The sequence below is a fragment of the Sceloporus occidentalis genome, unplaced genomic scaffold (assembly GCF_023333645.1).
Source record: "Sceloporus occidentalis isolate IW3139 unplaced genomic scaffold, rSceOcc1.0.p SCAF_18, whole genome shotgun sequence".
Classification (NCBI taxonomy): domain Eukaryota; kingdom Metazoa; phylum Chordata; class Lepidosauria; order Squamata; family Phrynosomatidae; genus Sceloporus; species Sceloporus occidentalis.
In genome coordinates, this window is record NW_028316998.1 from 15592814 (window position 1) to 15606482 (window position 13669).

Consider the following 13669-nt stretch of genomic DNA (forward strand, 5'->3'; position numbering starts at 1 on the left):
GTAATGACAAATAATGATTTTAATACAGAAGATGCATTTGCAGGTGACATGATATTTGTAATGGACTGTTAAGGGGTCAATATTTCAAGAGCCTTGAGGTCAGCACACTTTTAACATTCTCATATATAGTAATAAATGTCCTTCCAGCTGCTGTAAAAACATACTTCTCAAGATGCTTAGCAACCCACAAACATAGCAGAGCCTCATGGGTATTGTAGTTTAGCACCAGCAGGAACTCTGTGTGTTGCACACCACTGCTTTAAGAGATGGTATATCATTATAGCCAACATTTGTACATTAACTCCAGAATGATCTTAATGATTTTATTAGCTACATAGGGAAAAGATTATAATATATTTGATTAGAATAGATTATTAATAACGAAGGAGAACCTATGCAAAATATTGGGTTTAGCTGATACATCATGCCTTCTTCACAGTGGCACACTTGGCAGTGAGCAAAAAACGCCTGAAAGCAGATTTGATGTATACATCCATATACATCAAGACTTGCAACTGCCTTAATTACATTGTCCCATGAGCTGAATTCCACATGCTTCACTCTTTCATTACCCACAAACATCAGATCACATGGGACTGAAGCTTTAGGCAGCTTTCGACATACGATGAATGCTAGAATGCTGGAAACGATAGAGCTAGTATGTATATATATATATATATATATATATATATATATACCGTATTTTCCGGCGTATAAGACGACTGGGCGTATAAGACGGCCCCCAACTTTTCAAGTTAAAATATAGAGTTTGGGCTATACTCGCCGTATAAGACTACCCCTCTACCTAGTATACAACAACAGCCAATCACGGCAAGCGATGTACCTTATGTATTTTGTATTATACCCCTATGTGATACAAGCTAAACAAGCTTTTCCCACTTGTGAGTACATTCATTATAATGCCCAAGCCACAAAACATTAAAAGTACCACCCCTTAAATTAAGTTCTCAAAATGCTACTGTCTGGAATGTCTTGTATGTAACTTGAGCTAACAATTTGAAAAAAATTATAAATGTATAGAATTTGCAGTACCAATATATATTATATATATATATATATATATATATATATATATATAATTACACACAACATCCTTGTTTTAATTTGTCAAGCTTCAGAGTGAAATAAGACGTTTTTAGGAGGTCCGCTATAACACTAAATTAGGACATTATCTTAAGTTATTCGGTGCAGGAAATGTATAAGGAAGTTCACCAGCCCCTGGCTTCCTTTAATTACAAAAAACTGTTAACATGAAGTAACCTTATTTTAAATGTCAAACACACTTCCTGGCAAACGACAAAGCATACCCTATTCTAGCTTAAAAAAATAGAACCAGTGTATAAAATGTGTTCGTTATGGTACAGTACCATGAGGTTGTAAGGGACACAAACCCATTAAATAAAAACCAATGACAGCAAAACTTTGGATAAAACAGGCTGTGATCTTTTATTTAGTTTACCAACAAACAATAATCTTCAAAGTAACCATTCAATGACTTCATAACATATATATATAACTATATACAAGCTCTTGGCTCATACCCAGAGCCCCCAAAAATGAATTTAAGCAACTTGCCAACCACCCTAAAAGCCAGCAGGCGTCACTTTACACCTTCATGCCATTTGTTATAGGGTAACTTTACCCCAATAAAAGCCACAACCTATATTGAAATAAAAAATATACAAATACGGGCGGGCAGGAGGTCGCATTTTCATCAGCTCTTCCATGCCGTCTTCAGCTCACCTGCCTCGCTGCTGCTCACCAGACTCAATGTTGGTGCAGACAACTTAGTGGTTTGCTTAGTAAGTGAACAGACGCCCTCATAACTCCGCTATATATAACTAAAATTCCCATCAATAGCGCAGCGTGAGCCACCCGCGAGGCAGCGTGAGACAGTAAAAAAGTGCAGGCCCGAGCGCAACTTATGTTACATAACCTTTATTTTTTTTACATAACTTCTAACCTTCATATATTTTTAATACAGCATTTGACCTCAACTTGCCCCCACAACCTCATGTCACCCTGCCCTAAAGGTGCCGGTTTCTTCATTACAGGTTTTCTGTGTTTAGCTGACATATTTAAAGCCAAGCCATTGTAATTTGCATTTCGGTATATGAAATTGAGTGATTGAAGTACATATGCCACTGTCCACTAATGTCTAATCTCTCCAGTTTGATGTATAAGAGTTGAGTTTGTGTGCTTCTGTGCATAACGTAGAAAAAAAAAAGAAGCTATCCGTCCCACGGTTAAGGTTTTAAATATGTACTTACAGCTTATTTATCATCTCAGTTAGCCCATAGAGCTGTAAAATGTATTACCTGGGAAACGGCACAGATCCACTTAAGGTTTGGGTCTGAAAAGTCCCTTAATTCTATTCACATCCTCATCTAATGTAAAGTATATTGCTTTTGTGTCAAAAATCACTTTTTACAAATGTTCTTCACTCATACATAGCCTTTAATTTATATATTTATCTGTTCATTCATTTTCAATTGTAAAGTTGAGGCACTTTGTTTTTTTCTTTATTTCACCGACGAAAAAGTAAACGTTTAAATTTCACATAACTCCTCCCAGGACCCATGTGACAATATTTGTTTTAGTATGCACATTATAATGAAAGCAAAAGCAAACATAACATCTCGACTCACTTCACAGGAACTAGATCTACAATGTTGTTAAAAGAACAACTACAACGCAGCACTGTCTGAGCAGATGGGTACACGGTACGATCCGGAAAGCTCTGCTCTAGAACTCTATCTAGGCACAATATACTGTAAATGTTGCATGCTTAGTATGTAATAAAATGGAACCTACAGCAGATTCGAACCATTATGCGTGGTGGCAATAAATTACCTAACCCAGAGACTCTTGAAATATTATTAATTATTAACAGTCCATCAAAAAAGGTTCTTTGTAGTGATTCACCAATTGCGGTAACCAAACTATTATTATAAACTATTACTTGTCAGGAGGTAAAGATATTGAGAGCAAAGTCACATCAGGGTACAGTGATCTTTTGCTTGAAACATGTCATCTTGCTCTACAAGCATGGTTCCTAAATGTATTATGAATGACCAACCCCAATGAGCTCCTCTGGCAGGAAGGACTGAGCTGGCCCTGCATAATGCATAGGTAGATCTGTGAGTTATTTATGGGGTCTGTATACATAACAGCAGAATCAGGGTCAATTTATAGTTCTTAGCATGTTATATATCAAAATAAACACACTAATATTTGTATGATTAGCATTATATTTATGACATTTGGTCACTATACTTTAACACATTAGTTAACTAGCATCTGTCACCTTTATTGACTACACACCAAAGCTAGCTCTGACGGATGATATTCAAGGCCACACAGAGCAATCAATGGCCCATGTAATGTGATGCTGCTTAATACGCAATAGTATTTTAACGTATTGGAGAAAAAAAACATTTACTCTGGCATAAAGCAGAGGTAAAATTAGCTTTTCTGTGTCAGGAGGGGATACAATATTAGCTGAAATAATTACTGGAATTACCTTCACTTGTAGAGAAAACAAAGAGGTATTAAAATGCCTTTATAGTTCATGAGAATAATCCTTGTGGATATAAATAAACCAGTTTGCCTTTTGCTTCCCATACTGGTTGGTGTCTTATGGTACTGTCTACAAAAATAATTATAACACCTGAGTTAAATTAATGAAAGGTTGTATCATGGATATATTGGTACGCGTAACCTTGAGCTTTTATTGTGGAGCCTGGATTCGTAGTTTACTCAATTTTACTGATTTAAATGGAGCAAAAGCAGCTTCCTAGATTCAAAAAAGGTTTGGGGTGAGTAAAACCAAACAAATGGGTTCATACAATGTTCTTTTCATGTGTTTCTTAGCAGCCACGTAGGGTCAGTGGATATATAGATATAAAACATCAGTTTTTCTTGTCTTCTGTCTAAAAATAACAGGATGCCACTCTGGTTTAAAACGTGCTGGTCTTTTATATCTGCCATCATCATCATCATTATTAACTTTTTTTTCTGCTAAAATATAAGGGTTCTGCAAATAATAAAATACAGAATAGTAAAACGTCACAGTTTTTTTTTTAAAATGACTTATAAAAAGAAAAAAAATATATATAGATATATATATATAATGGCACATATATGGTGGAAATGCACTAATTAGCTTTATTGAATATTTTTCCACCACAATTCCTGATCCAAGCAAAAAAAACCAAAAACAAATTATCACAATATGCATAGAAGGGAAAACCATAGTTGCTAGATCTTGGGGAAAAAAAACACTCCCCGGAGTTCAAACCCTTCTTAACTCAATATGTCAATATAAGAAAACTCGACCGACCACGTATGTTTTATTACACACGGGACCCTTGGTTGTACATGATGGAAACTCCCAAGGTATATACAAAACAAATCCAACACATGCAAGAGTCATGATACAAATTTGAATCTTTTGTTTCATAAGCAATACTTGTCATGCTGATATAGGCCGTTACTTCTCCTTTTTCTTTTACCGTTTTTATTTTTGTTTTCTTACTCCATAGCGATAAAAATCTATAATAGTTGTCATTCTTACATGTGAAATTCTTCCATTAAGCCCTTAGTCCTACACCTATTGACGTACACCTCACCATTAACAGTATGTACTAATGGCTTATAAAGCTTTCAGCGCACCATGGGCAAATTTCAAGTAATTACGGGGTTCACAGAGAAAAGTATTAGTGTAAGTGCACTTCTTTGAAGTTTGTCTGTTTTTCTCAAATATTTTCAAACCAAATGCCACTGGTTTCACCTTTTTTCCAGGACTATTTCAGGCACAGATCTCAAGAAATGCCACTTGAACTCTGTTTTCCACCTGGAGCACCAAGACAGTAGAAAAAGTACTGCAGTACTAAAGAGGTAAATTACATAACTTTGCTTGTGTATGACCATTACTGTACCTTAAAATTTATATTATTTTTTAAAAACAGCTCCCTCTTTAACATTTTCAATTAAGCATCACACCTAGCATTTGCTTAATTTTTTAAGTAAAAAAAGGAATTATTTCTCCATTAAAATGACACCAACTTTATAATAAGTGAAATAACTAACCATTTATTCTGTGCCCCCAAAACACAATATGAAGGACAATAGTGAAGGAAGGAAACTGATTAGCGTCACATTTAAATGAAACAGGAAGCCAAAGACTGGTTAAAGGCCAAGCATGACCTTGCCATAAGCTTCAGCCTGTCCTTAGAGAGCCTACCTCTTCATTTATATTTTACCATCCCTATTTATGTGACATTTCCTGCCAAGGCCATGCCACCAAGATTCCTTCTACCACAAATACTGACAATTCACTTCCCCACACCATCCACCAGGAACTGGATGTCCAACATGCAGATACTTTGTTGATATAAAATACTAACTAATTAATGTTACTAGTTAACTAGATTAATAAACAACTCGATAATTATTTCATGGCTTTTTCAGAGCACTAAAGCAAAGTAAATGCATTGCCTATTCCGTATTTGGTGTTCTTAACATGGCTAATCACTGGGCCACCTTTTGTTAACTGGCCTATTTAGTTAAACAAATCATCAATATCAACGTATCATGTCAAATGTCAGACAGAACACCCTTAGAATAGCAACGTAATTGTACTTAAGGTTCACAGTTAACCTCTGATAGGGTAGTCAATAAGACAATCTGAACTTTGGACAGAATTTTTTTGTTTTAGAAATGTGGCTGATACACGCCCTTGGAAAAGTCAGTCTAAAACATTCAGTGAGTAAGAGCTATATATATACGGTATATATATATATATATATATATATATATATATATGTTAAAGAGTTTTCTGGGAAAAAATGTCCAATTGCAAACCTCTAAGCTAAATGTGGCCTAGAATGGGACATATTCAAAATTCTATCTGAATCTGAAAAATCTATGTTTTACATTTAATTGCGCTACACACTTAATATGTTTCAACCAGTCAGCATGGGTTCTGAAAGCTATATAGGTGCACCCAAACAAGTCTTCCCAGCATGTGGAAATGTAAGATAGGAAATGTAAAGGATTGCTGCCAGCAATGTGATTCCCCATGAAGCCCCCCAAAAAGTAATGCATTTATAGGGGAGGGGGCGAGCGGAGAGGCTGCCTCCCCTGGGCTGGTCCTCAGGGGAGTGCTGAGGCAGCTGCAAGGTTGTGATCTCCCCAAACAGCCCTGCTCATCGGGCACCCCTGTAGGCAGTGCGCATCTTGGAACCATAAGCGCTGGTCTGGGAAGAGATGTCTGATGAGCAGGGTTGGTTGGGGAAATCACGATCCCCCTCTAACCGACCTAGCATTAGGGAGCGCGAGGTCTGTCACTTTAGGCCTCAGCTTCCGTGCTCCCTAATCACTATGCGCCGGGATAAGACGTTGTATGCAGCATGTATGGGCAGTCGTGTGTAACGGAAGTGTATGTGTATATGCACGTTAATGGGCAGGTGTGTGTAAGGGCAGTGTATGGATATATGTGTGTGTGTTTATGGGCAGGTGTGTATAAAGGCAGTGTATAAGGGCAGTGTAAATAAAATAACCTCTGTAAAAAAATAGCTGGGAGGCACAATTTTCCATTCTTGCCTCGGGTGCAAAAGGAGCTAACCACGGCTCTGGGATGATGCAACAACAGCTACCTTTAACACAAACGAAGAGGTGTTTTTACATGAACACAAGTGAAAAAAACAGCACAATTAATATTTTGTGTATGCCTTGCAGAACTGGGGATACTGGAATGTAATCTTTCAAATTGCAATGACAACCACTTGAATTGGTGTTGACATACTAAGATAAAATAAGCATTACATTTAAGCAGAACTTTGATTAATAATAATAATAAGTATGCCTTGATAATGAACACAGTATCTTGTGCAGTATCTCATGACATTTACTGCTGGGGCTGGCACAAATTGGTTTGCTCTGGGCAGCTGTTTGCCAAAGGCTATGAACTCATAACCCTCTCCTCATGTATTAGCTGTTCCTGACAGCCTTCTCTCATTCCTGAACAAGACTTATAAATGAAAATACAAACTGTCCATGCAGTAAAAGTGGCATGTAGCACATTACTTACACTATACGACAACATGCCTTATTATATACAGCGGTTCCTGCTTCAACAGTACTATGAATGTGTTTATGCTATGGCTATAGGAATAGCATGGCTTCCTAGCCAGTGTAGAAATCAGGTTTCTAAAAACCTGCAAATCTGCATAACTAAATTCTACATACAATTTTGAACCCTATATGAGAACACAGTGCATTGTAAAAAAAATGCAATAACTGACTCACCCATGTATCTGAACTTTAGATCTAAAAACCAACACAGAAATAATACAAGACAAACGACAAGGTTTGCTGACTGTCGCCAATGCTTTGACCTTTTTCAATAACGAGCCTCACCCCCCTCCCCACAAAAAAATGATATGTATTGCAATTCCCATAATGCATAGTTAATAAGGGTTTAGAGTGAAACAGGCTGGGACATCAAATAACAACAAAGGAGTTAGAATGAAGAGTAAACACTTCCTTTTACCTACAAAGCAGCCACAGTAGGTCAGACATCTAAAGCACCTTCAAGCAATGTGGAAAGGCTGGAATTTCTGGTGGATGCGCATTACGGAGGGTTAAAGGTTTTACTACACACAATTGGTAGCTGTTTTCAGGGCCATGAGCGTAGAATAATTTCTGCATTCCTCTTATCCACAACAAGATTTTGACCGTAGAAAGGCGACTACCTAGAAATTCCTGAAATTAGGTTACCTACAAAAATCTTGTTCTTGTTAATAAGAAATATGCAAAAAAAATTACACCACTTCTCTAATATTTTAGGAGAATATGACATGATGAGTTCCAAATGATCTACTACATGGCTGTGAAAATGCAAGCCATAAGGTGTGCTGGTCAATAACATTGTATCTCTTTCTAGGGCACATCTGCTACCAAATATATAAGCGTACAATGATTTAAAGGGGCACTCCAGCCATCATATGCATATGTTAACTGTATGGTCTCGTTCTCGTGGTTCCCCCTTGCAAATGTATGGAGGGATTTTGAAAAATCTCCCATATGAATTTGCCCCTTCTCCTGTCCCTGGCTACTTTCCATGCAGGAGATGTGTTTGGCAGAACAAGTCTCCTTGCACATGATATACTTGCCTCAATAGAGCTCCAGCACTGCTCAGGGAACACTGCGGACAGGAGTCTGTTCAGACATATGAATATAAGATGTTATACTTGGCTGTGGTAATTCATCATCCATAAGGATATAAGTCCTCTTTACAAAAATGTTATCTACGTTTACGTAGCACCCACTTCTCCTCCATGGTTTAACAATTTCGGAGTTTAAGCAGCCAGTCATTGGCAGGGAAAAGCTCCCACTGAAATTAATGGGGGCGCTTTCCACACATGCCCACAGGGGGTCCTACTAGACCCCTGCCCACTGGGGGTCTTTTAGTTATGCTAAAAGCTGCGACTGCAGTACTCACCCTTTAAATTAAATCAGTTAAAGAAAATGCATTTCAGCCGAGGACCAGCTGTTTAGTGAACATACTGTGGGTTCACAGCAAACAGGGGTTTTAGAGATCTCAGAGTAAAATACTCTGCAAACCATTTTTCCAATATATTTTTTTATAGTCACCATTCCCTATTTTATGCACCTGCCACCAACAATGATAATGAAAAGACCATAAACTCTGCGTAGTGTATGTTTATAAATTCAGTCCCCAATGTGCTACAAAATGTATTAAGCAATTTAACATTTTTATTCAAAAATACTATTACAATTCTGGTTTCCAAAGACTTTGTCCTACCCTTAGAGGAGTATGAATATTAGCAGACACAAGGCCCTAAACACATTAAAAGCATTATTAAATTAGTTTAGCTCACCATCCAGGCAGGTCACATGATAAACATCAGCCATGACTGTAATTTACCCATATGTGACATGTTGTGTTTATTTGGCACATGAGACTACAGGTCCCCACGTGAGTTAAATTATAATGCCCATTGAGCGACAAAGCAAAGTGAGCTATATAACTTGGCCAGTGTAACACATGATACAGGAAAGAGATAAAGCGCTATGAAAAAAATAAACAAATATAGAAATATATATACAATATCACATATATATATATATATATATATCTATATATATATACATACATGAAATAAATATTGAAAAGAAAACACAGCAAAGTGACAGCCCCATAGGTGACAGCAGGATGTCCTCTTCTGCCTACACATGCTGACAGCATCCCAGACAGTCATGTCCCACTTCTCATAGCCCACCCAGAAACCGAATAACCTGTTCTAAAGAATACCCCCCCCCCCCCCCCGTGCCAGCAGCTGTACCAGCAGTTATAGTGGGTGTGCTGGGGACACACACTGGGATGTGAGCACCGTGGGGACTCGTTGATGGTGCCTGCAGTGCAGCCAGGTACAATTCACTCACCCAGGGTTTTGACGGCGATCTGCTTGGTGAGAGGAGGTGGCAGATTGATGCAAACCAGGTCCACGTCTTGGTGTAAGAGCACGTCGTCTATGCGGTTGGTATAGAAAGGGACATTCATTTCCTTGGCCAGCTCCTCAGCCTCCTCCTGTGTCCTTCCCCATAAAGCCTTCACCGAGAATCCTTCGTCTTTCAGTAAAGGGATGATCACCCTGGATGTAAGACTGGTGCCGAATACCCCGACCCCGGGCAGCATGGCTGATCAGAGTAAGAAGCAGGCTTCTTGCAGCAAGCACAATGACAAGGTGCAATAGAACGACTGCTGCTGCCTCATGCGGAATGCAAAACCCTGCAAGCGATGGCCACCCTTCAATCAAAAAAAGCAGACAGAGCGGTGGCTAATGCCCCTTCTTCATGCCCCCCTCACCTCTCTGGCTGGGGGGGCACAATCTGGCGTCTCAAAGCCAAATCCATGTCCGGTTCATGCCAGGCACGCTGCCCCCCTCTCCTCTTCTCATCAAAGGACAATGCAAATGCAGAGGCTACTGAAAAGAAGAATAAGCTAACGAAATAAAACAGGGCCCAGTTCTCGCGTCTTGGGCTGCAATGTAAATCGTGTTAGATTATAGGTAGCCCCGGGCAAGGAGCAGTCATTAATACAGCCAGCACTAGCCTTCTCCTTCCATGATCACAGACTTCCCCTCAACATTGCTGCGATACAGGAGAGGGGGCGGAGATTTCTGCTGTCACCTAATGTGTATTTTATTCCTGATACGCCCTCTACGGAGCCTCCTCTGCCATTGGCTATTGCCAAGGTTGCTTTTAACCATTGACGTCCCACTGCTGCCACTACTTGGGAGGCTTTAGAGTTGCTACTAGTGGTGTCCACCGTGTGTCAGGTTACATCGATGTGTCTGGAAACATAAAATACATCCTTTCAACCATATTTGTTAAAATACTTTTTTAATGTATTTGAAAAAAGAAATACATTTAAAAAATGCAATATACTATTATTATTATTATTATTAACAACAACAGGATAATGGATGCTTTTCCACTTAAAACCAAACATGAATGGATCTCTATGATCAATAAACCCCTAGTGACAGCAGCTGTGACTGCAATGTGTGCAAATCTGTTATTTATTATTTTGTCTCATTTAATAACATAACTTTTAAGGAGAGTTTTCAGTTTCTGCGACAACCTTTTAGTTCATAACAAGGGTACCAGGCAAAAACCCTGAATGCAACACATTTTTACACGATTAAAGAATTATTTCTGGGACAAGTTTGGGCATTTGACAGTACTATGAATGATGTTTAAACAACACCCTTTGAGCTTTCCATGGAGTAACAAATTATAGTCACCAAGAATCCCCCAATTTTGTACATCTGCCGTTACGGAAGGTTGATGATTCGGTTGATGTATCACACTTCATATGTCAGTAATAAAACTGTGAATTGTTATAGTGACAAAGGTTGTCCAGTCAAAACAAAAGTAGTGTCTATCCATATATATATATAGCTCAAACGCGAGAAGAATCCACGTAGAAACAAAGCAGGTGAAAGACTCTCTCCCTTCTCAAAACCACTCCTTGGATGCCACATGTATTGCCAACAATGGTGTCAATCCGTTGTACACAATAATCCCACCTTATTATAACACAATGCAGCTCACTCCATTGACCAAAGTGTCCTTACCACGTTGCACTTATTTGTTACATTACACAACTGCACAATGGAGTCATTGTTCAATGGAGTGCGTGCACTGCGTGTGACTGCTGAATAAAAACTTAGGTGTGAAATATGCTACTTTGGTAATAACAATAATCTTAATAATAATAACAATTGTAATAATGAGTTTTTGAAAACCTTTTTAGATAGTTTTATAATTACAACCAAGTCAAAAGTATAGTCAGACAAAAGGGGCATTTTGATCCATAAAAATATACTAGTGCTCCTTTAGTAGCTTTATTGCACCTGGATATTACACAAATTACTTTATGATTTTAAACTCTGTGCAAAGAATGAAGTAAGAGCATACAATTTAGTGACCAAGCAAACGTAGCCATTTCTGGACATGGAAGCTGTGAACAAACCCTGTCACTTATTTTCAAAAAGTATTGGCCTGGAGGGGGGCATACAAAGAGGGCCAGCGCGACTAGGTTTGGCCGTCAGTCACCCAATGTATCATTTTGTCTAGGTATAAGCCCAATGGTGGCTCTCAGTGAGGGTTGTATGCTAATATTGGTGTCACCCCCACCCTGAGGTTTTTACTCCTCCACACAGTGCATCCCCCCGACTTTACTAAAATTCTGCAGATTGAAGTTCCTGCCCGCCCTCCCTTGGTTTGACTTTTGGTATGGCAGGGAGTCTCCTGGTGTCTGACATTGGCTGGAGTTGGCTGTCTGAGGTATGGCAACTTGGGTGGCATTAGCTGGTCGGCTACATGCAGGACTCTATATGGGCTGGACCTGGGGAGTTTGCATCGTTTTCGCTTTAGTGCAGGGATTACAACGGTAAGTGATCTTATCTGCCTGCGTCAGCATTCCCAGAGGACTCCATCCTAGTAAGCTAGGACATTCAGTTTGGTTTTGGTTATGCACTTATCTGTTTGTCGTATTCACTGATGCTAAATGCGGGATTATGTAAACTTGAGTGGATGTTTAAATGTTTTCATCAAGAAAGTTTTAACAAGTGCTGCTTCAACTCACTGACAACATTTTGCATTATAAGGGACTACTTTTTTCAAGTTTCTCCAGCAAAAGTGATCAGTGAGGTGGTTTTTAAGAACGCATTGTAGGAGGCCAAGCAATCTCTTCGCGCAGGAGAAACTCACCTGGGTTTGTAATATGTGGGAGCTGAAATCAGAGCCGTAGCTAGCTCCTTTTGTACCCGAGGCAAGAATGGAAAATTGTGCCCCCCAGCTATTTTTTTACAGCGGTTGTTTTATTTACACTGCTCTTGCACACACATGTCCATAAACACACATATACACATACACTGCCCTTACACACAACTGCTCATAAACACACAGATACACATACACATGACTGCCCATAAACACACATATACACATACACTGCCCTTACACACGACCGCCCATACACACACACACCTGCCCATTAATATGCATATACACATACGCTGCCCTTACTAGACTTGTGCATTCGTCTTCGGGCGAACATGAAAACGAGCACGAAGAGGCCGGTTTTTTGTTCGTTCCGAAGGAACGTAGAACAGAATACAGTGCCGGCAAACCGTAGGCGAAGACGAAGACTCACAATCACGAAGAATCGAAGATTCTTCGTGATCGTCTTCGTTTTTGCCGCGCAACCGCCAAAATTTCAAACAGGAGTGAGCTGATCCTCGTCTGTCCAATCAGCTCACTCTTGTGACGTAACGCTAAGGGTCTCGTCCAATGCCTGTGCTGCTGTTTTTTGAATTCTGAAGGCGCCTTTATAAGACCAGAGCTTGCCTGAGAGATCCATTCATTTTTCGCTGTGACTGCTTTGGCAACACTGCTGTGCTGCATCCGAGCGTTACAGAGAGAGATTGTTCTGTTCTGTGTGAGACTGGTAAGCCTTAGCCTGCCATTTCTCACTGTGTACTTCATCCTCACTTCAGTGCTACTTAATTAATATATTTAATAATAATAATTTGATTAATTTAATTTTTTTAAAATTAATTTGTCATCAACTTTAGTGTAAGTGCTGTTGAGTTGACAGTGCACCCAGTGCCTCAGTGGCACTGGGGTGCCCTTGCCCTGGGCTGGCACTAGTGCCTATTGCCTGTCCTGCTTAAATAAATTAAATAGAATTTATAAATTACAATTTAATAGAATCTATAATTTAATAGTTCATTATAATATTATATATATATATATATATTTGTCAGTCATATATATATATATACTATAGTATACTAGTGTAGAGTGTACTGTAGACATTCATCTACTAGTGTCTAATTTAAAATCAGTAATATTAATTAATATAATTAATAATTGAATTCATTATAAAATTATATATATATTTGTCAGTTATAGTTAGTAATAGTATACTAGTGTAGAGTGTACTGTAGACATTCAGAACATCTACTAGTGTCTAATCTAAAATCAGTAATATCAATAATTCTCTAATTCTTTCTTATCTTAATAGTTAATTAAATTAGCTATAAATAAA

General features: G+C 38.6%; 1 protein-coding gene across 1 annotated transcript in view; it reads right to left on the minus strand.

Annotated features, from left to right (window-relative positions):
- LOC149302702 (glucose-fructose oxidoreductase domain-containing protein 1) overlaps positions 1-9745 on the minus strand; it is a 37040-nt gene extending 27295 nt beyond the window's left edge. Inside the window, exon 1 of the mRNA XM_089482281.1 lies at positions 9493-9745. Coding sequence (XP_089338407.1) covers positions 9493-9745 — 253 coding nt within the window. The remainder of the gene's footprint in view (positions 1-9492) is intronic.
- Between the last annotated feature and the right edge of the window lie 3924 nt (positions 9746-13669).